This window comes from Chiloscyllium plagiosum, chromosome 17 (assembly GCF_004010195.1).
Source record: "Chiloscyllium plagiosum isolate BGI_BamShark_2017 chromosome 17, ASM401019v2, whole genome shotgun sequence".
NCBI lineage: Eukaryota > Metazoa > Chordata > Chondrichthyes > Orectolobiformes > Hemiscylliidae > Chiloscyllium > Chiloscyllium plagiosum.
The window spans coordinates 21,263,802-21,288,782 of record NC_057726.1 but is presented as its reverse complement, the minus strand read 5'-3'; the positions used below and the strand labels follow the sequence as shown (position 1 = coordinate 21,288,782).

At 40.2% G+C, this 24,981-nt stretch overlaps 1 protein-coding gene across 2 annotated transcripts in view; it reads left to right on the top strand.

The window, feature by feature from the left end:
* Positions 1-24,981, top strand: part of cdh13 (cadherin 13, H-cadherin (heart)) — a 1,069,860-nt gene that overhangs the window by 744,572 nt on the left and 300,307 nt on the right. For both annotated transcript variants that reach the window (XM_043706651.1, XM_043706652.1), the window contains one exon: positions 14,469-14,647. In XM_043706651.1, the coding sequence (XP_043562586.1) occupies positions 14,469-14,647 (179 nt within the window). The remainder of the gene's footprint in view (positions 1-14,468; positions 14,648-24,981) is intronic.

The window sequence follows — 24,981 nt, the reverse complement described above, 5'->3', positions numbered from 1 at the left end:
TCCAGGAGTTCCATATCTTGAAGCCTTATTACAGATGAGTTCATATTATAAAAAGATCCTTTAAAAAGTATCAGGCCAGTAGCCAGAACAGAAAATGTGTTGCTGGAAAAGCGCAGCAGGTCAGGCAGCATCAAAGGAGCAGGAGAATCGACGTTTTGGGCATGAGCCTTTCTTCAGGAATCAAGAAGGGCTCATGCCCGAAACATCGATTCTCCTGTTCCTTGGATGCTGCCTGACCTGCTGCGCTTTTCCAGCAACACATTTTCAGTTCTGATCTCCAGCATTTGCAGTCCTCACTTTCTCCTCCCAGTAGCCAAAACAATAAGACAAGCAAAATGAATGTGAACAATTCCAAAAAATCATATTTCATTTCGAGTCATAGAGCTGGACAGCACAGAAACAGACTGTTTGTTCCAACTTGTTCATGCCGACTGGGTATCCTAAATTAATCTAGTCTCACTTGCCAGCATTTGGTCCAAATCTCTTTAAACCCTTCCATTCATATACCCAGCCAGATGCCTTTAACTGTTGTAATTGTACCAGTCTTTGCCAGTTCATTCCCTACATGCATTTTCCTCTGGCAGTTCATTCCCTACATGCATTATTGGCCTCTGCTAATAGAAATTTGAAAAGTACTCTTCTATCAGCCATTATTGAACAATGGGGTCATGTTAAAGAAAATCAATAATTTTGGACTGTTCATATTTAATGTTTATATTATACACCTGCCTTTGGTGATTGCAGGATGTTCTGAACCAACACAGAAATTGCTGGAAGAGCCAGCATCTGTGGAGAGAAATTAGAGTTAACATTTGGGGTCGAGTGACCCTTCCTCAGAAATTTCCTCAGAAACATTAACTCTGATTTCTCTCCACAGATGCTACCATACTGGCTCAGCTTTTTCAGCAATTTCTGTTTTTATTTCTGATTTACAACATCTGCAGTTCTTTTGATTTTTAATTAGGATGTTCTGAAGTTATCACACTGAGAGCTGTTGATTTGTATTATTGGTTTACAATGTTCCCATGTTGTAATGAATGAATGACTGCATGTTCTGATGGTAATGACTTAATCTCTGTATCTGCATCACGCATTGTTTACAACTTTAAGATTTATTACATGCCCAATATCTGATCAGCTATTGTCCTGTTGGCAATTTTGTAGAAGTTGATTTTCAGATGGGTGCCAACAATATTTGATTTAGCTTCAGTTTGTTTCGATAAGGGCATTGAATCCACTGTTGTTCACACCCATCTTCTCATTTTTATGTATTTCTTCTTCAGTGAAGTATTTGTTATCACTATCATTGTTACTGATTTCTGTCTGGAACGTATCACTGAGGGCGTACCTTTAGGGATTTTTGATATAATTCATCTTGCAAGATATGGCCAAATATGTAGGTTTCCTCTTCTATGCTGAGTTTCATAGCTTATGTTGTTAAGTTATCCATACCATCACCAAATCTCTTGATCAGTTTGCTATTGTAATTACAGTTGAAAGTTGATATGTTGCCTTAACCAAGAGATTAAATTTTTGAGGCCGTACTATTTGGTAGATAAATGCATTTAATGTTTCCTTACTGAATTAGCAGATTTTCTGGAGGTAGGTGTAGAGGGCAATTGTCAAACAGCAGGATGGCCTTTCTCAATTTCTTTTTCTGAGATGTTTGCAGACATTTAGCAGAAGTACACAGTCCAACCAGTATTTGAAGACAGTCATCAAGGTTTTAGCGTTTGTTGAATATTGGCATAACAGTGACTTTAGGCTTAGATGACACAAGCAGCATTGTTTGACAAATGTCCTGATAACAACCAAAGTCAGTTTGTGTTATTTTGTGCAGCACAGGGAGACTGTCAGCCTTGCTTTTATCTCTTTATATCTGTATAGTCTATTGGGTTGCTTTTTATTGTTAGTATCTTCTCGGTAACATTTTGTGGTGCAAGGCCACCTCAACATCTGTGTAAGGTGATCTTTATTTCATCAGGAAGAGATGTTTTGGCTAGGTGATCTACGGACTGTTATATTGCTTCAAGTAATTTGTAAAATGCAGTGCTGGTTCATGATTCCTGCTAACCATCTTTTGCCAGCTCCAACTCTGCAGGAGCATTGGCATTACCATTTATTTGGTGGGAAAACATCTTAGCCTGGGTGCCTGGATAACAGGAGCAGATAATTTCATGTCCTCAGCCCGCAGACAACCTGGAAAGGTGTGTTGTCAGACTTTTAGGCTTCTACTCTAGCTTGGTTTCATCCATCTCCAGTAACACCCTGCCCAACTACTTTTCTACATTAAGCCATTCATAAATTGTTGGTTCAATGATCCCCAATGTGCTGCTGGATCTGGTGGATGATCTTCAGCAATGATGTAAGACTTCCGTGATTCAGTGCATGTGATTCTGTATTAATCACTATCAGTGCAAGGTTGACCAATATTTATACAGAGAACATTTGGGACTTAATTTGTGAAGAGGTTGCCATCTCATTGGCTGGTCCTCAACCCATTTATGTCTGAATGTTCTGAAGCACCTTTTGAAATGATGAATTTACATGAATTATTTTGGGTCCCACGATGGATATGTTATACCAAGTTCTGTGCTAATGCAGACTATGTCACTGAAGTAGTCCGGTTTTTTGACTAGGGGTGATGGTGAGAGACTGAAGGATTTGCACCCAACTCTCTGGAAATAGTTTTTACCCACATTATGCAGCAGCTCTTGTTATGATTTGACAGTGGAAAATTAATTTCTTTATTTTCTGTCGGACCTTGAGAAGATACAGATGGGCAATTGTAAAGTATTAGTTTTTCTGAAACCCATCCATGCCAGCATGAGGCCTAAACTCATCGACATGCAGCTCACCAGGTCTGTTTTCTGTCCCTTATTATTCATTCTTGGAGTATGAGCATCAATGGCAAAGGCATCATTTGTGGTCCTCTATTACGGTTGTGGTAAGCCATGTCCATTTTTGATGTGGTATGTGTAATGTAACTAGGTAAAAACAATGACTGCAGATGCTGAAAACCAGATTATGGATTAGACTGGTGCTGGAAAAGCACAGCAGTTCAGGCAGCATCCGAGGAGCAGGAAAATCGACGTTTCGGGCAAAAGCCTTTCATCAGGATTCCTGATGAAGGGCTTTTGCCCGAAACGTCGATTTTCCTGCTCCTCGGATGCTGTTTGAACTGCTGTGCTTTTCCAGCACCACTCTAATCCAAAATCTGTGTAACGTAAACACAGCATAGTGTTGCTATTTCTGTCATAGCTCAGCATAATTAACTGGTTCTGCATCATTTCAGAGGAATGTTAAGAGTCAACCACAATACTGTGGATCTGAACTCACAAATTGCCTAGAGAGATTAAGAGTGGCAGACTTTTTTTCCCTAAAGAATATTATTGATCCAGATAGACTTTTATGACAATTGGTAGTTTCGCATTTATTCTTAATGCCATAGGCATTTCATTACAGATTTATTACTGAATTGAGAATAACAGTGGGATTTCAAATCTTTTTTCCACAGCATTAGTCCTCTGGATTATCTGTCCCATAACATTGTCACTATGCCTAATAATGGGAGAGTGGGTGTCGATCTTATACTGAGACAGCCAGCAGGAAGGACTTTGATGAATAATTATGTTTGAAATGGAACCTTAAAGGGGCAAAAAGCAGATTGGTCGTCCTGATAGATCCATCTGGAAAATTACAAGTGTCCTGAACTGGGCCATCTCTCAAATGAACAAGCCAAGAAATGGGAAACTTTTCACTTCAAATTTTTCATTACCAAAAGGACAAATGGTCCTGAAAACTGCCATTGACATTTCACCGTTGGGTATAGGAATTTGCATATGTTACTAACTTCAGGAAAAGAGGCAGCTCTGTCATTTAAAAATAGTTTGGCTGAAAAAATCCTATTTTTCAATTGTAGGTAACTTATTCTCAGAAGTGGAGAGCGTATCATTCAAGACTGCGACCACTATTTTACTTCTTCCACGAACTGATTTTTGTTTGCGTTATTAATGCTGAAGTTTAAACCAGAATTATTAAAAGAGAGGATGTCCTCAGAACATTGTGTACTCATAACTTTACCAGAATGAAGTGTTTTTTTTTTACACAAGCAGCAAATATTTTCAGATTATGAAACTGCAGGAGGTAGCCATCTGTCAGGTGAGATACCAAACTGAGGTTAGAATACAAGCTGAAAATGTGTTGCTGGAAAAGCGCAGCAGGTCAGGTAGCATCCAGGGAACAGGAGAATCGACGTTTCGGGCATAAGCCCTTCTTTAGGAATGAGGAAAGTTTGTCCAGCAGGCTAAGATAAAAGGTAGGGAGGAGGGACAATCGTCGTTTTGTTGTGGTCTGACGATGGAGGAGTCCAAAGACCTGCATATCCTTGGTGGAGTGGGAGGGGGAATTGAAATGTTGAGCTACAGGGTGGTTGGGTTGGTTGGTCCGGGTGTCCCAGAGGTGTTCTCTGAAACGCTCCGCAAGTAGCCTGCCTGTCTCCCCAATATAGAGGAGGCCACATCGGGTACAGAGGATGCAATAGATGATATGTGTGGGGGTACAGGTGAATCTGTGGCGGGTATGGAAGTTTCCTTTGGGGCCTTGGGGGGAGGTGTGGGCGCAAGTCTTGCACCTCCTGCGGTTGCAGGGGAAGGTGCCGCGGGTGGAGGTTGGGTTGGTGGGGGGTGTGGATCTGACGAGGGAGTCACGGAGGGAGTGGTCTTTACGGAATGCTGATAGGGGAGGGGAGGGAAATATATCCTTGGTGGTGGGGTCCGTTTGGAGGTGGCGGAAATGACGGTGGATAATACAAGTCTCTCATTAAACTGACAGTTGATTCCGATGAAATTGTGAGTACACATTGTTCTACGGATGTCCATTCTGATTTCATCTCGGAAGTTATAATGCCTGTCCAGGAGGTTCTAAACGACCAAATTCAAAGAAGAGCAGGAGAGTTATGCCTTGTATTCTGACCACTATTTATCCCTCAATCAATACCACAAAATAACTGCTCCCTGCCACCAACTGGATTCATTCCTCTCATTGACCAACCAGATCGTACACTGTACCTGTCTTCATCTGTTCCTACTTCACCACCCTGCCCCCGCCACCCCCTTTATCTGCAGCTTCGCCCCACACTCACCCCCAGTCCTGAAGAAGGGTTACATCTGAAACGCCGACTCCTTCACCTTCTGATGCTGCCTGGCTTATTGTGTTCTTCAGTCTCCTGCCAGTCTATTTTTGATTCCAGCATCTGCAGTTTTTTGTCTCTAACCATTATCACGTTGCTGGCTGGGATTTTTTATGTGTGCGCAAATTGGCCGCTGTGTTTATTACCTTATATTGTGTTCAGACAAAGTGGCATTGGAGGTGGTCCAGAGACATTTTACTGGACTGATCCTGGTATGGAAGAACCTTCTCATGAGAAGTTGAATAGGTTGGGCCCAAATTCATTAGAATTTAGAAAAATGAGAGGCAGCCCTGTTGAAACATATCAGATTTTTAAGGGACTTGACAAGGCAAGTGCAGAAAGGTGGTTTTCTCCTTGTGGTGGGGGCATAATCTCAGTATTGGGGTCATCTATTTATCTAAGAAATTAGGAGAAATTTCTTCTGAGTTCAGTGAATCTGTGGCATACTTTACCACATAGGGCTGTCAAGACTGAGTCACTAAGTGTAATCAAAGCTGCAATTAATCAGTAAGGCAATACAGCGTTATGGGAAAAGAGCAGTAAAGTAATGATGAAGATTATCATATCAGGCATGATTTCACTGACTGATAGTGCAGACTTAATGGACTGCATGGTCTATTCTGCTCTTACCCCTTATGTCTCACTATCAGTGCGCTCATGACATCAGAGCATCATGGCATGTCACCTGAGGGTATTAAAATCTCATACTCCACTCAAGATCACTGGAAACATGCCCCTTTGTTGTAGCTAAAAGCTTAATAATTTGCCCCCATATACTTGCACATCTGAGGAATGCACAGTTTCAACATAATGGTTAACTGTAATAAATATCTGTTGGCTTCTTCACTACCACAACATCCAGTTCATTATGTTACAGGAGATAACTTAAGTATTGTTAAATCAAGCAAAATCTTGATGTTGGAGGCAGACTCAGTAAACATTAAGCTTCAGAACATGTTTAATTAGCTGCAAATCATTTTGAGAAATCAAGTGATTATGATGAAGATCATTTGGTGCTTTTACTTAAGAAACTTTGTTAACTAGGTGCTGAGACCACATGGAAGTCCTTGAAGCCTTGCCAATCAATCTTATTTCAAGGTTGTTGAATCTTGATATTATTGCATCAAGGAACAAGACCTTTGTAGTTTTCGAACAGTGTGACTTGTATGAAGAACTGTAATAAATCTAGCTGACCTACATCAGAACATTGGGTCAAAGTCAGAGCACACCTCGCAAATTTGACATTTATGGAAATGTTAAGTTAATATTTCTTGCGCAATCTGACATGACCTTTTTCTGCATTTACAGATATTTTATATCCTTTCTGTGTAACCACATAGTGAAGAATAAATTGAACTTCAACCATTTTTGTGCATATTTCCCTGTTTACTCTTCTGAAGCTGTTGACATGTTCCAGTGCAGTCTCATGGCCTTTTACAAATCAACCAACAGGCATCTTGTAACCATGAGACAAGATAATGATAGAGAAGAAGCTGTTCAACTATAAGCATCACCACTAAAGTCAACTCTACTCTCAGCCAATGCACACAAAAATATACAATCCAACATCAGAACTTACCAGGCAACAGTCAAGAGAGGGGATATTCTTGGAATGTATCCAATGTTTTGACATAGGAATGTGCAGGACTCTAACAAGACTTATACCCTATCTGACTGGTATTGGTTTGCATCTGACAACCATTATTTTGTTTTGCTATAATGAAGCATAAATCTTTATTCTAGGGTTCTCTGCCTGAAAGCAAGTCTGCCCGACTGTGTGATTATCTCCACAAGGGGTAGGACAAGGACACAGATCCCAAATCAGCTCCAGCCGGAATGGGGATTGAACCCTGTCTGTTGACATAAATCTGATCCAATCGGCTATCCAGAAAACTGAAAAGCTAACATTCACTCACCAAATACGTTTTTGAAATTTGCTGTTATTACTGAATGGAGTGTTGTTGAATTATAATTCTCGTAGGTGTTGGAAAATGGAACAAAGTTTTCTGTTGATGAACCATGAGTGGACCAGTTAGTCCTCTGAGAGATAATCTCTAAATGGCCATATGCCCATAAATAGATTGCAATTATGAAACAATCCAAGGCATGTGGAGACCATTTTTCCAACAAGGCCATTAAAAACTGTCATGAAAATCCATTTGTTCCCATATCTAACTTCAGTATTTTTAAAACTTTGCAATAACTTTAATGGTAGTAATTTTGTAAGATTGATCATTTTCTGCAGCTGCCTTTATTACTGCCAGCATTTTACTGAGATCTTTTTCTCTTGGCATTGATTGGCTATCGACTCTCTCTTTTAGTTTGAGTGCATACTTGTCTTCAGAGATCTTCAGTAATTCTATTGTGAGTTTTGTTGCTTGTTGAATAGTGAACTTGCCTGTAATTCAGTGATTGTGTTATGAAGGCTTCATAGAAGCATACAATTGCACAGCATAGAACAGACCACTTGGGAAAAGACCCTTGTCCTTCATCTTATCTATGCCCTCATGATTATCTAATTGCTCTTTTTTAAGGACTTAAGGTTTGACAGATTGTGGAAAATAGATTTATTCCAGGTTCTGTGGACATACCTGGATATTTTCTTTTACAAAATGGTCAAGTGAAAAGATATATTGGCGCATTTTTTTAAAATGATATTCATAGCAGTCATAATTTCAGTTATTTTCTTGGCTTGACATTTTAGAATTTATCAGTTGGGGTTTCATGATTATCTTGTGCAAACAGTGTTTTGCTCGGCAATTATTTGGCTTACAGAGTAATACTGGATGATGACAATTTCCAACATGAAAGTCCGTGCAATACCCTGGTGACTGCAGCTCACCACTTGCTTCTTCTGGAACTCCATTGTGGATCCCTGTCAGGAACGTCATAGGATATGCTCCATGGGCAGCATCACCAGCGCTTCCCTAACCCTGTTCCCAAAGCAGGGTTTCAATTTCCCTCTGCCTATCATGTCTGAGGCAGTTGACCGGAACTGCTTGGGGCTGCTCTGGATAGCCACCAAATACACCGCTGGGCCTCAAAAATGGCACCAGCGTCAGGGACCCCTGAGGTTCAGATAGTGCCAAGTACTTCCACATCCAGCTAGAGGAGTAATATAACGAGCCGAGCACCATAGTGGTATGTTGCATCAGCAGTGAGGTGCATGTGTGAGAAATGTTGCTGGGACCATGGAGAGAAACCATAAGACCATAAAATATAGGAGCAGAATTAAGCCATTGGATCCATCAAGTCTGCTGCACTATCCGGTCATGGCTGACATATTTCTTACAGCCATTCTCATGCCTTCTCCTGTCATCTTTGATCCTCTAACTGAACAAGAACATATCTACCTCTGTCTTAAATGCACTCAATGACTTTCAGCTTTCTACAGCAATGTATTTCATGGTTTAACCACCCTCTGGCTGAAGATATTCTTCCTCACCTCATTTTTACATGAAATTTGCCAGAATTGACACAGCCCTCTTTTTCAATACGTTTTTGACTACAGAACATATTTTTCTTTCAAAATAGTTTCATGTAATTGACACATTAATCTCTCACTTACAATGATGAGTATGGAGCATAGTCACAGAGCTCCCATGTCAGGAGTTGGACTTTCAGGACTCATCAGGTACAAGAAGGCAGAAGGACATGGGCCAAATGTACTGTTACTGGCTGCTATGGCAGTTTCCCAACACTGTTACTGGTGTCTGTCATTTTAATGGATGCCAGCTCAAGAATGGCTGGTTTACTCACCTCTCCTCCCAACCCCCACCCCAGCGACAAGTAATGAATTTAGAATTGAATTAGGTTCAATTAATGGATGTCAGTTAGAATTTTTAGTCTCAAGTTTTCCACATGGTTAGGAAGCTGCTTAGGAGTCTGAAAGTAAGCACCCAATATCTTATGAGGAGGGATTGAGTAGGACAGAACTGCACTCATTGTCTCTATCCCTTTTAAGTTCTGATTTGATTGAAACAGGTAAGATTCTTCGAGATCTTTACAGGGTAGATATGTAAAGGATATTTCCCCTTTAGGGAGAGTCTAGGATCAGGGGGCAGAATCTCTGAATAAAAGCTCACCCAGTTTGAGACAGGGATGAAAAGGAATTTCTTCTCTCAGAGAGAAGTGAATCAATGCATTTCTTTACCACAGAGAGCTGTCGAGGCTGGGTCATTGCGTATATTCAAGACTGAGATGGACAGATTTTTAATCAGTAATGGAATTGAAGATAATGAGGAAAAGACAGGAAAATGGAGTTGAGGTTGATTAGATCAGCCATGTTCTCATTTAATCGCAGAGCAGACTCAATAGATTCCCTACGGTGTGGAAACTGGCCCTTCAGCCCAACAAGTCCACACCGACTCTCCGAAGAGCAACCAAAATCCATTCCCCTACATTTACCCCTGACTAATGTACCTAAAATTATGGGCAATTTAGCATGGCCAATTCACCTGACCTGCACATCTTTGGATTGTGGGAGGAAACCAGAGCACCCAGAGGAAACCCATACAGATACAGGGAAAACATAAAAACTCCACACAGACAGTCACCTGAGATGGGAATTGAACTGAGGTCCCTGGTGCTATGAGATAGCATTGCTAATCACTGAGCCACCCTGCCACCCCAATAGTTTGTCTTCTGGTCAGGATGAGCAAACTAGCATTCCATGCAGATTGCACACTGCCAGGGTTCAACAGCAGCCAGAGGCAACCCTATGGAGGGCCACCTCCTTATTAATTATAGTCTTAAACAAGTTGGGGAGAGGAAACCTCCATGTCGTGGTGCCCTCATTACATCCTAGAATTCCTTTCAAGCTAATTACTGCTTAGCTTTGTGGGCCTGCCCGTGTACCTTAATGGAATATACAACCTGACTCTGTTCACCTCTTTGAAAACGTCAGGGACAGGTTTAGGAGTTGGAACACCCCCAACTTTTGTTTCCCAGTACTGTACAAAATGTTGTGGTTCTGTACACCGAGCTGGGAATTTGTGTTGCAGACGTTTCGTCCCCTGTCTAGGTGACATCCTCAGTGCTTCTAAGCCTCCTGTGAAGCGCTTCTGTGATGTTTCCTCCGGCATTTATAGTGATTTGTACCTGCCGCTTCCGGTTGTCAGTTCCAGCTGTCCGCTGCAGTGGCCGGTATGTTGAGTCCAGATTGATGTGCTTGTTGATTGAATCAGTGGATGTCCACTAGCCTACATATCGCTGGACAATAGACAATAGGTGCAGGAGTAGGCCATTCTGCCCTTCGAGCCAGCACCACCATTCATTATGATCATGGCTGATCATCCTCAATCATTATCCTGTTCCTGCCTTATCCCCATAACCCTTGATTCCACTATCCTTAAGAGCTCTATCCAACAATATAGGGTAATGTTAGCATGACCAATCAACCTAACCTACACATCTTTGGGCTGTGGGAGGAAACCGGAGCATTAAAGGAAATGCACGCAGACGCAGAGAGAGCATCCGACTCAACACAGACAATTGCCCAGGGCTGGAATTGAACCCAGGTCCCCGGTTCTATGAGGCCGCCGAGCTAACAATTGAGCCACGGTGCCAGAAAAATTCTGCCCCAGATTTTTAACACACCTGCCCACAGGGTGGATACCCACATGCCATTCCCGACTCTTGATTACAGCATCAGCATTGGAAGACTGAAGAGTCATGGAATGGTTACAGCACAAAAAGAGATCATTAGGCCAGCTGTATATGGTCTAGTCTACAAAGGAGCAATGCATCTCACGTCCCCTTTCTCACCTTCTTCCTGTATCACTCCAACTCTTCCTTTGCAGATAAGAATCTAATTCCGTCTTGAATGGGCTTGATCGAAGCTGCCTCCACCACACCCTCACTTAATGCATTTAAGTTCTCAACTTAAGTTTGCATCAAAATTTTTCTCCTTACGCCTTCAAATCTTCAAGCGTTCCTCCCTTCCAAAAAATCAGCCAACATCAGCTTTCTCATGGTTGTCCGCCAATTTTGTATCCATGGTGTCATTAGCTTTCTTTATTTCATGACCATTATAAATCTGTTGTGTGAAATTCCATGCCGAGTGGAAGTCCATGTACGCCACATCATCACCTTCATCAACCTTCTCTATTCACTCATCAAAAATACCCAACAAATTGGTTGAGAGATTATTCCTTAAATTACAAAACTTATGAAACTCAGAGGTTGTCGTTTAATGGTGTACATTTCTAGCGTTATGCTACACTTTATACTTTCGAGTAGACGAATACTAACTCCAGTTTCAAGTAAAAGAACTTAAAGTATTCAAGCTACAAAAAAAGGATTCCTTATGTTATTAGGTGCATGTGGACTGCTACTGACACTACAATCCAGTAACTATATATAAATAATGGAATATTGTTATAGTGGCGTATTATGATCATGCTGGCAACAATTTTTTGACTGCAAGTTTTTATTTAGGTTTTCAATTATTCAGATATATCAATTGAAAAAGACTTTCAAACCCAAGAAAGAATAGAGAAAGTGATTTGCAAATCACTTACAAAGAACAAAAATAGTATTTATATAACACTCTGACACATCGGTTCGTCATGTAAAGTTATCGTGCTTCACAGTCAAGGAAGCACTTTTGAAGTTTAATTGCTGTTGCAATGTAGGAACTATGATAACCAATTTATTGACCAGATCTTTGGAGATAATTCTCTGGTCTTCTTTTTTGAATTAATGTCATTTTATATTTACCATCCACCTGAACAACAGAATTTAATTCAGCCTCGATCAAAGAATTCAATAAAACAGTGCTCCCTCAGTGTCAGTTTTTGTTCTGAGGCCCTGGAATCAAACGTATATCAAAACCTTTGACTCAGACAAGCGTATTACCAACTGAACCATGGCTCATCATTCTATCGTGATTGATTAAACCTTCCAGATGTTATATGATTCTGTTACTTATTAGCAATTGTCTCCGGATTGTGCACATTTTCTCCCAAGACCTTATGATATTGTAACATATTAGAGGAATTACAGACAATAGGAAAACTGATGTATGATGCCCGAAGTTTGAGAAGCTGGACTGCTGCTGATATTTGCATACTAGTGCTCAGAATAGTTTTACAAATATTACAGAGACACATATAAAATTGGAGCAGAAGTGTACTGTTTAACCCCTCTGCCTTCTCAGCTATTTGATAAGATCACGTTAATCAGTTTCTGTTTCAGATTCCGTTTTCCTAGCTACCCCCAGCAACGCTTGCCTTGCCTTGCCTAACAAGAATGTATCCACTTTTCCTTAAAAATATTCAATATTCCCACCTGACTGCCCTTCTGAGGCAGTCACCCGACCCTCTGAAAGAGAAATATCTCCTCAGCTCTCTCTTGAAAGGATGATCCCTAATTTTAAAATTATGTTCTCTGGTTCTGCCCTCATACTTCTAAACTCCAGCAAAAGCAAGCCCAGCCTGTCATCATAAGAAGTCCCATTCATTCCAAATAGCAACCTAGCAAACCTCCTCTGATCTGTCCTTAATGCATTTATGTCTCTTGTTAGTAAGGAATCAAAAATCTTTGCTCAGCATTTGAGAAGTGGACTCACCAAAGGCCTGTATAACTGAAGAACTGCAGTTTCTCTCAGGACAAAGGACAGCATCCCATTAGCTTTCTTGATTACATGCAGTGCCTCCTTACTGGTGTTTTGTAACTCGCGCACCAGAACCCCATAATCCTCATAATTCTGCAGTCATTCTCCATTAAGTGTAACTCTGCTTTTTTATTCTTCCTGCCGAAGTGAGCAACTTCACATTTTTTTTTACATTATAATTCCATCTGCCAGATTTCTGCACATTCACTCAAACTCTCTACATTGGTCTGAGACTTCTTTGTGTCTTCTTCACAACTTACTTTTCTACCTAAATTGATATTGGCTGAAAGTTTAGCTGCCATTATTCCCCTCACCTAAGTCATTGGTGTAAATTATAAATGTTGAGGCCCCAGCACAGCACTCTGCAGGACTCCAATTATCACATCCTTCCAATGAAAGATCCATTTACTCATATTTTCTGTCTTTTGTCAACCAGTCAATATGTTACCCTCTACACCGTGAGCTTTTATTTCCACAATAACCTTTGATATAGAATTTATCAAATACCTTCTGGAAAACTAAGTGCTGTATTGTTGTCTGGTTCCTTTTTATCCACAAAGGACTCCTTTAAAAGACTCCCGTAAATTGGGTCACCATGTTGCTACTTTCATAAAGCTATGCTGACTGTTCCTGATTATCTTGGATTTTTCTTAGTGCGCAATTTTTTTCAATTCCAACATGTCTCCATGACAAATGTCAAGCTAAATGACCTATAGTTTCCTGCTTTAGAACTGGTCATCATAGTTCAAAAATAAGGGGTGTCCATTTAAAATAGAACAGAGGAAAAGAAAAATTATCTGAGCATTATGAGTCTTTAGAATTGTCTTCCTCAAAAGGTTGTCGGTGCAGAATTTTTAAATAATTTTAAGGCAGAGCTAAATGGATTCTTAATTTCCAAGAGGATAGAAGATTAACAGATTTATAGAGGAATGTAGAGTTGACGTTACAAACCGATCAGCCATGATTTCATTGAATAGTGGAACAGGCTCAAAGTACCAAGGGACCCACTCTTGTTCCTTGTTTGTATATTTTCTACCTCCCACCCTTTTTGAATAGAGAACATATATTTGCGACTTCATAGTCTGATAGAGCCTTTCCTGAATCTAGGAATCTTTTTGAAAATTAATACCAATGTTTTTACTATCACATTAGCAATCTCTTCAAAGCTTAGGCTGAAGTCCATCTGGACTCGTACAATTGCTAAAGTGCGGAAGCAGGCCATTTAGCCCATCAAGTCCACACCGACCCTCCAAAGAGCATCTCGCCAAGACCCACTCCCTATCCTGTCCTTGTAACCCTGCATTTCCCATGGCTGATCCACCAAATCTACACATCTTTGGACTGTATGAGGAAACCAGAGCAACCAGAGGAAATTGATGCAGACATAAGGAAAATGTGGAAGCTCCAAGCAGAGGCTAGAATTGAACCTGAGTCCCTGGCACTGTGAGGCAGTAGTGCTAACCATTGAGCCACCCATAGGCTCAGAGGTGTATCAGCCCACAGCTCTATAAGTTTGCTTAGTACCATTTCCCTCCTTATTATACACAGCACTGAGGCAGCTGCTGAGGAGGAAAATATTTGGAGAGCACTCTCTAATGATTATGTTAACAATGGCAGAAAGTAAAAAATGTGGTAAAACTATTATTCTAATTCTCACTTTAGGAACTACAGTAATGCGCATGACAGCTTTTGATGCAGATGACCCCAATACAGACAATGCAGTTCTGCGCTACAGCATCATTAAACAGACACCAGAGACACCATCTCCAAACATGTTCTACATAGACCCAGAGAAAGGAGACATTGTCACTGTAGTGCCACCTTCAATCTTAGACCGAGAGGTGAGTGAAAAGTCTATTATTGATTGTCGTGTTTATGTATTCAGTGTTTTACTGTTGAACTGATCTCAGTGGGATGTGTATTTGTGTGATTTAAATTAAGATTTTTCTTTCATATGGCTATCATATTAAAAAATCAGTTTCAGATAATAAAAGAAATCAATGAAAGCCATGTAGCAAGCAGCTCCAGCACAAAGCCCATTCACAGGAAATATATGAAGATGATAAAACCATAATCATCAGTAACACTGCTCATGATGAACCATTGTCTTTCAGATATTAAAAACAACAAGTTCTGTAATATTGATGAGGTTCAATTGCAACATTAATTCAACAATATAATTTATCTCGAGAGTACCATATAATTTGTTTTGTTTGTAATGTTAGTTGTACTTATCCTCCTATTTCTCTTCTTCAGTCAGATATTACAGTGTGGGAAGTTGACTTCTGCATGATGTTGCTCAGTAGATTGGCAGAACGTAAATGACTAGAATAGATCATCTCGCTATGTAACCATCTTCCTGTGAAATGTCGTGCTGCACTAATGTAAAGTTGCCAAGGACTGGTGTAAGTCTTGAGTGGAAGATTAACAAGTCCAAATGTCAGCCTTAACAACAGCTCTGTACCTCTGCTCACAGTTCCATTCCTCTTTGCAGTCATTGACTCATGGTGAACAAGACTGTTCACAACCTTAGTATCCAACACAATCTTGATCCCATATCTTGTCCATTGCAAAGGCCATAGAGTTTCATCTCCATAATGTTACTTACCTTCAACTTACTTCTGCTTGTCTACTGCTAAAATTACAGAGAGGAGAAAGTGAGGATTGCAGGTGCTGGAGACCAGAGTCAAAAAATATGGTACTGGAAAAGCGCATCCGATCAGGCAGCATCCAAGGAGCAGGAGAGTCGATGTTTCAGGCATAAGCCCTTCATCAGAAACTCTGCTGACCACATTCTGTTTGGTACAGACTCAGACTCACTGGTTATGTGTTTCTTCACTAATCTGCAGTGAATGTTGGCCTGCACAATTTAGAATTGAAATTCAAAATCATATATTTAAATTCTTTTATATTCTCTATCAATCTGTAACCCCATTCAACCCTTCTGTACCTTTGCCTTTATTTGGATACATTTTTCCATTATCTAACTCGAAGTTTTAACCATCTAAGCTGTGTGCTCTGGAGAGTTTATCCTCTCCTTGAAAGATATTCCTGAATAGTAAAGTCTTGAACCAAATATGACATCCTCTGAATGTATTCTTCTTTAACTTGAAGGTCATTTCTTTGATTATGCCACTATGGACTGCTTGGAATCTTCCCCATTTTAAAAGTGCTATACAAATGGAATTTGAATATAGATGCTATAGGAAGGAGAGGAAGGGGGGGCAAGAAAGGGGAGGGGAGTGGTGTTTTCGATTGGGGATAACATTGTGGCTGTATTTAGGGAGGATATTGCTGGGAATACATCCAGAGTAGTTATTTGAGTGGAACTGAGAGTTAAGAAAGGGATGATGACCTTATTGGGATTGTACGAAAGACCCCCCAATAGTCAGTGGGACATTGAGAAACAAATTTGTAAGGAGATCTGAGTTATCTCTAAGAATAATAGGATGGTAATGGTAGGGGATTTTTACTTTTCACACATAGACGAGGACTGCTATCGTGTTAAGGGCCTTGATGGAGAGGACCTTATCAACCGTGTGCAAGAAAATTTTCTGATTCAGTATGTGGATGTACCAACTAGAGAAAGTCGAAAACGTGACCTACTCGTGGGAAATAAGGTGGAGCTGGTGACTGAGGTGTCTGTGGGGGAGCACTTTGGGGTCAGTGACCCTGAATCTGTTAGTTTTAAAATAGTGATGGAAAGGATAGACCAGATCTAAAAGTTAGTGTTCTAAATTGGAGGAAAGCAAATTTTGGCAGTATTAGGCAAAAACTTTCAAAAGTTCATTGGGGGCAGATGTTTTCGGGAAAAGTGGTGGCTGCAAAATGTGGAGTCTTCAACAATGAGATAACAAGAGTACAGAGACATTTTGGTCCTGTTAGGATGAAAGGAAAGGCTGGTAGATTTAGAGAATGCTGGAATAGTGGTAAGGAAAAGGTGGGGAGCTACAGACAAGTGAGCCTGACATCGGTGGTGGGTAAGTTGTTGGAGGGATTCCTGAAGGACAGAATTTACATGTATTTGGAAAGAACTGATTAGGGATAGTCAACATGGCTTTGTGCATGGGAAATCATGTCTCACTAACTTAAGTTTTTTGAAGAAGTAACAAAGAGGATTGATGAGGGCAGAGCGGTAAATGTAATTTATATGGATTTTCAGTAAGGCGTTTGAATGAAGTTCCTCATGATAGACTGGTTAACAATGTTAGACCAAATAGAATATAGGAGAACTAGCCATATGAATACAGAACTGGCTTGAAGGTAGAAAACAGAGGGTGGTGGTGGAGGGTTGCTTTTCAGACTGGAGGCCTGTGGCCAGTGGTGTGCTCACAAGGATTGGTGCTAAGCCCATTACTTTTCGTCATTTATATAAATGATTTGGATATGAACATAGGAGATTTAGTTAGTAAGTCTGTAGATGACACCAAAATTGGAGGTGGAGTGGACAGCAAAGCAGGCTACCTCAGAGTACAATGGGATCTCGATCAGATGGGCCGATGGGCCGAGGAGTGGCAGATGGAGCTTAATTTAGCTAACTGGGAGGTGGTGCATTTTGGAAAAGCAAATCAGGACAGGACTTATACACCAAATGGTAAGGTCATGGGGAGTGTAACTGAACAAAAAGACCTTGGAGTGCAGGTTCAACTCTCTTGAAAGTAGAGTTGCAGGTAGACAGAATAGTGAAGAAGGCATTTGGTATGTTTGCTTTTCTTGGTCAGAGCATTGAGTATAGGAGTTGGAAGGTCATGTTGTGGTTCCCACACATTGATTAGTCCACTTTTAGAATACTGCATGCAATTCTGATTTTCCTGCTATGGGAAGGATGTTGTGAAACTTGAAAGGGTTCAGGAAAGATTTACAAGGATGTTGCAAGGGTTGAAGGGTTTGAGCTATATAGAGCGGCTGGAAATTCTGGGGCTAATTTCCCTGGAGTGTAGAAGCCTGAGGGGTGACCATATAGAGGTTTATAAAAACATGAGCATGGATGGGGTAAATAAGACAAGGTGTTTTCCCTGGTGTGGGGAGTCCAAAACTGGAGGGAATAGGTTTAAGGTGAGAGGGAAAACATTTGAAAGAGACCTAAAGAGCAATGTTTTCACACAGAGGGTGGTGTGTGTATGAACTGAGCTGCCAGAGGAAGTGGTGGAGGCTGGTACAATTTCAACCCCTTCAAGGCATCTGGATGGGTATATGAATAGGAAGGTTTTCAAGAGATATAGTCTGAATGTTGGTAAATGGGACTAAATTTATATGTGGTCAGCATGGGTGAGTTGGACTGAAGGGTCTGTTTCTGTGCTATACATTTATCTGACTCTATGTTGTTATGGTCTACCATTTGAGGTTTTATGCCTCATTACGCATTGTAAACAATTTGTATTAACATTGATTAGAAAACAAATCTGTCAGATTTTGACTTGACCAAATTAAAATGTAAGAAAGGGCATTGACTGAAGGCTAAATATTTTAGCTTTTCTGGTGAAGTGTGAGTTATGTTTAGCTTTTTGGAGAGATTCACCGCACGAGGTCCAGTGAAATTTCTTGCCATATCTGACTAAGTGCATTTCATTAACTACCTACCCCAGACATTTCGCATCCCTCACGTTTGGTTCTATCCCCATTGTCTATCACGCACTATTCCAAACTCACCATTCTGCTGAAAGACTGGCATCCCTTGTCCCTATGACATCTTTAAGAGTCTGGTGTGCAACCAGTCAAGCATTTTCAGTCAAGAGCTGCCATGCACAGTTCCTTGGCTTTAGCAGACAAGGGGAGACATGTGCCCCACTTTGCAGGCAGCACCTGGGGGGCTTGGTTCTGGAGGCTGTACAGGTTGATGCAGCCACAGGCTTGATCTGATGTTGCCACCTGGGTCATTGCAGTCTAATCTGTTTGAAGAAATAACCAACTGTACAGCAAGAATGTCAAGGACCTTCTCTCCTCTGCCACCATCTTCTCTCTGATACCTCACACTCATGCTCTCTCTGCTATTATACCCAGCTTCCACCAAGGCCCAAGTTCTTCCACTCTCACTAGTGCCTTCAACATCTTCCCCACTCACTCACCCTCCCAAAGTCCCATCAGCTCTAACGCAGCTCTCCTATGTGGTCTCTGTGCTGCCTACTTGCCTACTGACTTAGTGGGCACACCTCCTCACCTGCAGTAAAAATGGCAACTGTGCCATCCAATTTCATCTCCCTTAACCCCTGCCTTGGTCTCAATTCCAGGAGGAAAGCAGCCCACAATGGGGCTGAAAGAGTCCAGACAAATGGTAGGCTGCCTGACTCACAGCTCCTCCGTCGTTTTGTGGAACCATATTGAATTTGACTGCTCTAAGCAGCTTATTAATAGTGTCCAATCTCCTGGACTGGTATCACTGGCTGCCTTGACTTACTGTATTCTGTGATTTGAGCTTCGAATACCTGGCTGTTGGGACAAATTGCAAAAAGTCAGGGCATCAGAGGGATGCTGTGAGCATCCAGGATAGATTCAGAGTGAGTGAGTGTTCAGACTGTCAGTGAACTGCCTGCAGATGCAGCCATGAGTCCGTGAGCTGGGTGCAAGTCCCTGACTGCATAGAGTCCTTGCAGCAGCGTTAAAATGATAGTTGATGGTGGAGCCCGAGGGTCAGAATTGAAGTGTGGAAGTGTCCCATAAATGGATTAAAGATGTGACGTGAGGATTCTTAGAGGCTGGGACGTGTCAGATGCCAGGGTCTGTGATATGGAGTGTATGTGGCTGGTGTCCTGAGAATGTGCCCTGAGATGTTATCACTTAGTGCCCAGAATGGAAGTCCTTTGGAACAAGTGGTGAGCTGAAGTTGCAAGGCACCACATACATGAATTCCATGCTGAGAATGCTTGCCATGTAATGTGTTCAGTGCATTTGGTGAGGTCAGAAGTTGAATATGAATGAGTCAAGTTGCAGCATCAATAAGATGTTTAACAAGCCACTGTTCCCCTTCATTAGCATTTCACTGCTCTCTAGTGAGAAACATGCCTCACCGCTTGGCAAAAACATAAAAGATGGAGCTCGATATTCCCAACTTTGAGATAATCCTTGCAGGATTTCTTGTCTGATTCTGCCTCCAATATCATCATAGCTCATATTGCTCAGATTCGTATAAGGTGCTAACCTTCATTCTTTATCTTTTTACTGTTTTATGATCCCAGCTGATGCTATCACTGGACAGGTCAGATCTCAGACTGACATCTGGCTTGATAGATCATGGATTTTTGGTGATATTTAACAATAAAGCAAGTTTATTATATAAATAAATGAAAACATGAAATAAACCAAATACTTTATATATAGCACAAGTTTCAAGATTTTGAAAGTCAGATATCATTCCATTTATCACAACACCACCTGTCTTAGTAGTACTCCACCAGAGAAAGTTCCCTTTTGTATCAACTCAATAGGGTTTAACTGTTGCTTCAATTTCAGATTCAATTTCTGATAAGCTCTTCTTTGAGTTTTTATATAACTGAGCTTAGAATCTCTCAGTTTCAAATTACTCCTTCAGCATTTTAATCAAACACTTTTGGTCTGCCTGAAACTTTCAAAGTAAACCTATCTCTTAACAGTTTTAAATGATCTCCCTTCTTTGGGAGAAACTGTTTTCCACATCCAGCTTCAGCTGTGTCTCACGCAAATGGAAATCAAAGCTTTCTTCAAACCATCTGTGTTTCCCTGAAGCCAATTAAAGATCTCTCCAACTGAAGCCTAATGCAAAACATTGCTAAAAATAAAGAACTGAAGATGCTGGAAATCTGAAACAAAAACAGAAATAGCTGTAGAATTTCAGAGATCTGGTAGCATCTTTGTAAAGAAAGCTGAGTTAACCTGAGTTCTGAAGAAGGGTCACTGGACCCAAAAGGTTAACTCAGCTTTCTCTCTACAGATGCTACCACACCTGCTGAGTTTCTCCAGCAATTTCTGTTTTTGTTTCGTTGTTGCATTTGTTTATTTTGTTCGCTTATAAATGCTCTCCAAATGTGAACAGTTTCCCATTAGATTCTGAGAATTATACCTCTCAATCTGGTTTTCTTTAACAATCCATGACTTCAGAAGTCTTCCAAGTCGATGTTTAAACCCCTTCATGCACAATCAGAGCAAATCCCATATGTCAGTCAAAATCCAAACTCAAAAGTAAATAACACTAAATCACAGTCCTGACATCATATCTTCTTGCGAAGAATGGAAACGAATCTTTTAATTACTCTTCAAAGCTTACTGTTACACTATTTCTGTGTCATGTTAACAGTAGCAGCATATCCATATTTAAAAATTAAACAGCCATGATATTTTAGTTGTCCATGAGCGCTGTATCATGTGTTGCCCATCATGTGTCCTGTCATTGAAGTGTCTACAGTACCACTTTTTTTCTGTGCTCATGAATGATTTTCTAATCATAGGTAGTTCTTATATGAAGCAATGGTTGCATTCCTGTGCAAGCACATGTTCTTGGAAAATTGCATGTTAGAAACAACGCTCAAAGTGTTGGTGATGTAATCACATTACACCCAACCCACGTTTTAAAAGTTTGTGCTTTAGAAAAAGTGTCACTAATTCATCAATCGTGTTACAGTGAATTCTTATTAACGAAACGTGCGTATTAGTAGAATGACCTGTATGCAGTTGGGAATTTAAGTTCCAAATAAATAATCATAAGTTCTAGTCATGTATTTCCTCCAGAAATAATCAAAGGATTGTGGGCCATATAAATTGCAGTTCCTTCCATGTTGTTGTTGCTTTAAATCTCAAAATAAAGTCGAGCAATCTCAAGGCACAATGTCACTCTCACCAATGTGGAATATATTTTTTTGACATGTGGTCAGGTTTTTTGGTAAATAACAGACATGCCTTTTGAACTCCATCTTGTCATCTTGGAGGAAAACAGCCCCTACACTGATGTTGCTGGTACCAGTAGCCAGTTTAATTCTCTTCTCACAATCTGGCACAGCTAAAGACAATGCGATTGTCAGCACAGTGGTCAGATTTTCAAAGGCAGTTTGATACTCTGGTATCCATTCTAATTTCCTGTCTTCCTTCAACACCTTTGTTTGAAGTACACCATAACGCTGAAATTCTATTCAAACTTACAATAAAATTAATTCATGACAACATCGTGCAAAAGTTTGCATTTTGTCTTGTGTATGGGAAAATCCAAAATAGGTCATATTTTCACTTCACTTTTCTCAGCGCAGCTTGGCCCTATCCCAAATAATAGGCCAAGTTATTTGCCTTTGCTTTTGCAGATTCACTCTTAGGTAGGTTTAAACCAATTTTTTTTGTAGTTGATCAAACAGTTTAGTCAAGTCATATAAATGTTTTTCCTAGCTTTGGCTAAAACAACCAAATCATTGATTGAAACAGCATAGTTATATAGTCCTTCAATAGGTTATTGGTTAATCATTGGAACATCACTGGTGCATTGTTTGTTCAAAACAGCACGTCTTTGTGTTGATAACATCTACCAGGTATTATAGAAGGCAATATATATTTGGCTATATCAGTCAACATAACTCGCCAATATTCCTTTACCCATTCAAATTTTGTGATATAACTTTTGTGATAAATTTTGTGTCCAATTCATTCAAAGGCACTCTGGCATCCATTCAAATTCCCTGTCTTCCGTTAACAACTTTGCTAAAAGTACAGCAACAATGTTGACATTCTGTTCAAACTCACATTAAGTTCTCCAATCTTGGAACAGGATATAAATCCACTTTTATTATCACATTGACATTGCGATAATCAGTACAAAACCTTTGTGATCCATCTGGATTTGGCAGCACCATGATAGATAAACTCTAGGTATTGTGACTCAGTTCAATCGTGTTATTGTCTGTCATTAATTTAATCTCTTATCTTAGTTGAGATTTGAGATCTCTTTGGATTGATTCTATAAGGCTGTTATTTTATAGGTGATGCACCTCTCATATTAACATCACTAACATCCAAAGCAGTTTTCCTTGGCCAATTCCTGAAAATTAATTTATGATTCTCTAATAATCTTCATAAGTTATTTCAGTAGGTTACTGGATGATAAAATAGTATGCCATCTGAACTTCAAAGCACTTCCATATTATCCAGTCTGTTGCTGGAGAGTTACCTTTTGAATTCACAATGTCTGATTAATTCTCTAACTGTTCCAGAATTTACATTTCACTCTCTCCTTTTATTTTCCTCATGACTATTATCTTTGTCATCATATTGTTTTAACATATTAACATGCCGTTCCTCTGTCTGGACTACTCACTACAAAATTAGCACACAACATCAGGTTTTCGCCCAACAAGACTATGATCCTGCCCCACTAGCTACCTGATGAAGGGCAGCGCTCTGATAGCTTGTACTTCCAAATAATCCTGTTGGACTATAACCTGGTGTTGTACGATTTTTAACTTTGTCCACCCCAGTCCAATACTGGCACCTCCATATCATACATAATTAGCATCATTTTGTTTTGTTTTTTTGAATTCAGAAGGTCCAATGACCCTTGTATTTTATGGTTCTCCATAGACAGCAGAACTAATGCATTGACTTCAGCATTAACTTTTTGAACTTTGGCCTTTTTAATAGCTGTAGTTTTCATTTTTTATTGAACCCTTCAAATGCTTGTTTAGCCAACTCTCAGGCTTAATTCAATTTCTCTCTGAAACTTGAAACAGAAATTGGGAGAAAAGACTCTGAGCAAGTGAAATCATTAATGCATTCACACTTCAAAGTACAAATAAATTCACCAAATTATTCTAAACATTGATTATTCATAAATTTTATCAAGGCACAGTGAGTAAGAAATTACTGTGTTTTTACTGTTGGCTACATTTAAAAGACCTGACAAGACAAAGATCTCAAAAATTTTAATCAACATCATTTTTATTTCAATAAGACAGATTATGATGGCAACTATAGATAAGACATCAGGCATATTGCATTAATATTATGAACAAAAACTAAATTATTAAGTGCTTAATATCTGTATTTGTGTGAGAGCATAACTCTTACATAATAGTTTACCTAATAATGATCAGAATATGTGAACTGTGCAATAAATTAAGCTAATACTTCAAAGAGTCAAGGGATCATTTAATTATTGATTTTTGAAGCATTTTCCAGGATTGACCAAAAGAACCAGTGCTGCTATTTACAATAAATTGATTAAATTTGTTCTAATTGGGTATGGTTCACTATACCACAATCTCTCCATGCTTTTGTCCTCCGGTTTGTAATCATTTCGACAATTCATGTTTTACATAGACATAGAACATTACAGCGCAGTACAGACCCTTTGGCCCTCGATATTGCACCGCCCTGTCATACTAATCTGAAGCCCATCCCACCTACACTATTCCATGTACGTTCATATGCCTGTCCAATGACGACTTAAATGCACGTAAACGTGGCGAATCTACCACTGTTGCAGGCAAAGCATTCCATACCCTTACTACTCTCTGAGTAAAGAAGCTACCTCTGACATCTGTCTTACACCTATCTCCCCTCACTTTAAAGTTGTGTCCCCTAGTGTTTGCTGTTCCCATTCTTGGAAAAAGGCTCTCCCTGTCCACCCTATCTAACCCTCTGATTATCTTGTATGTCTCTATTAAGTCACCTCTCAACCTTCTCTCTAACGAGAACAGACTCAAGGCCCTCAGACTTTCCTCGTAAGACATTCCTTCCATACCAGGCAACATCCTAGTAAATCTCCTCTGCACCCTATTAATAAAGGTCAAACCACTGTAGGCCTTCTTAACAACCCTGTCAATCTGGGTGGCAACTTTCAGGGATCTGTGTACATGGACACCGAGATCTCTCTGCTCATCTGCACTCCAAAGAATCTTACCATTAGCCCAGTACTTTGCATTCCGATTACTCTCCAATGTGTATCACCTCACACTTGTCCACATTAAACACCATTTGCCACCTCTCAGCCCACCTCTGCATCCTATCTATGTCTCTCTGCAACTTCCGATTACTCTCCAATATGTATCACCTCACACTTGTCCACATTAAACACCATTTGCCACCTCTCAGCCCACCTCTGCATCCTATCTATGTCTCTCTGCAACCTACTACATCCATCGTCACTATCCACAACTCCACCGACTTAGTGTCGTCTGCAAATTTACTAACCCACCCTTTTAAGCCCTCATCCAGGTCATTTATAAAA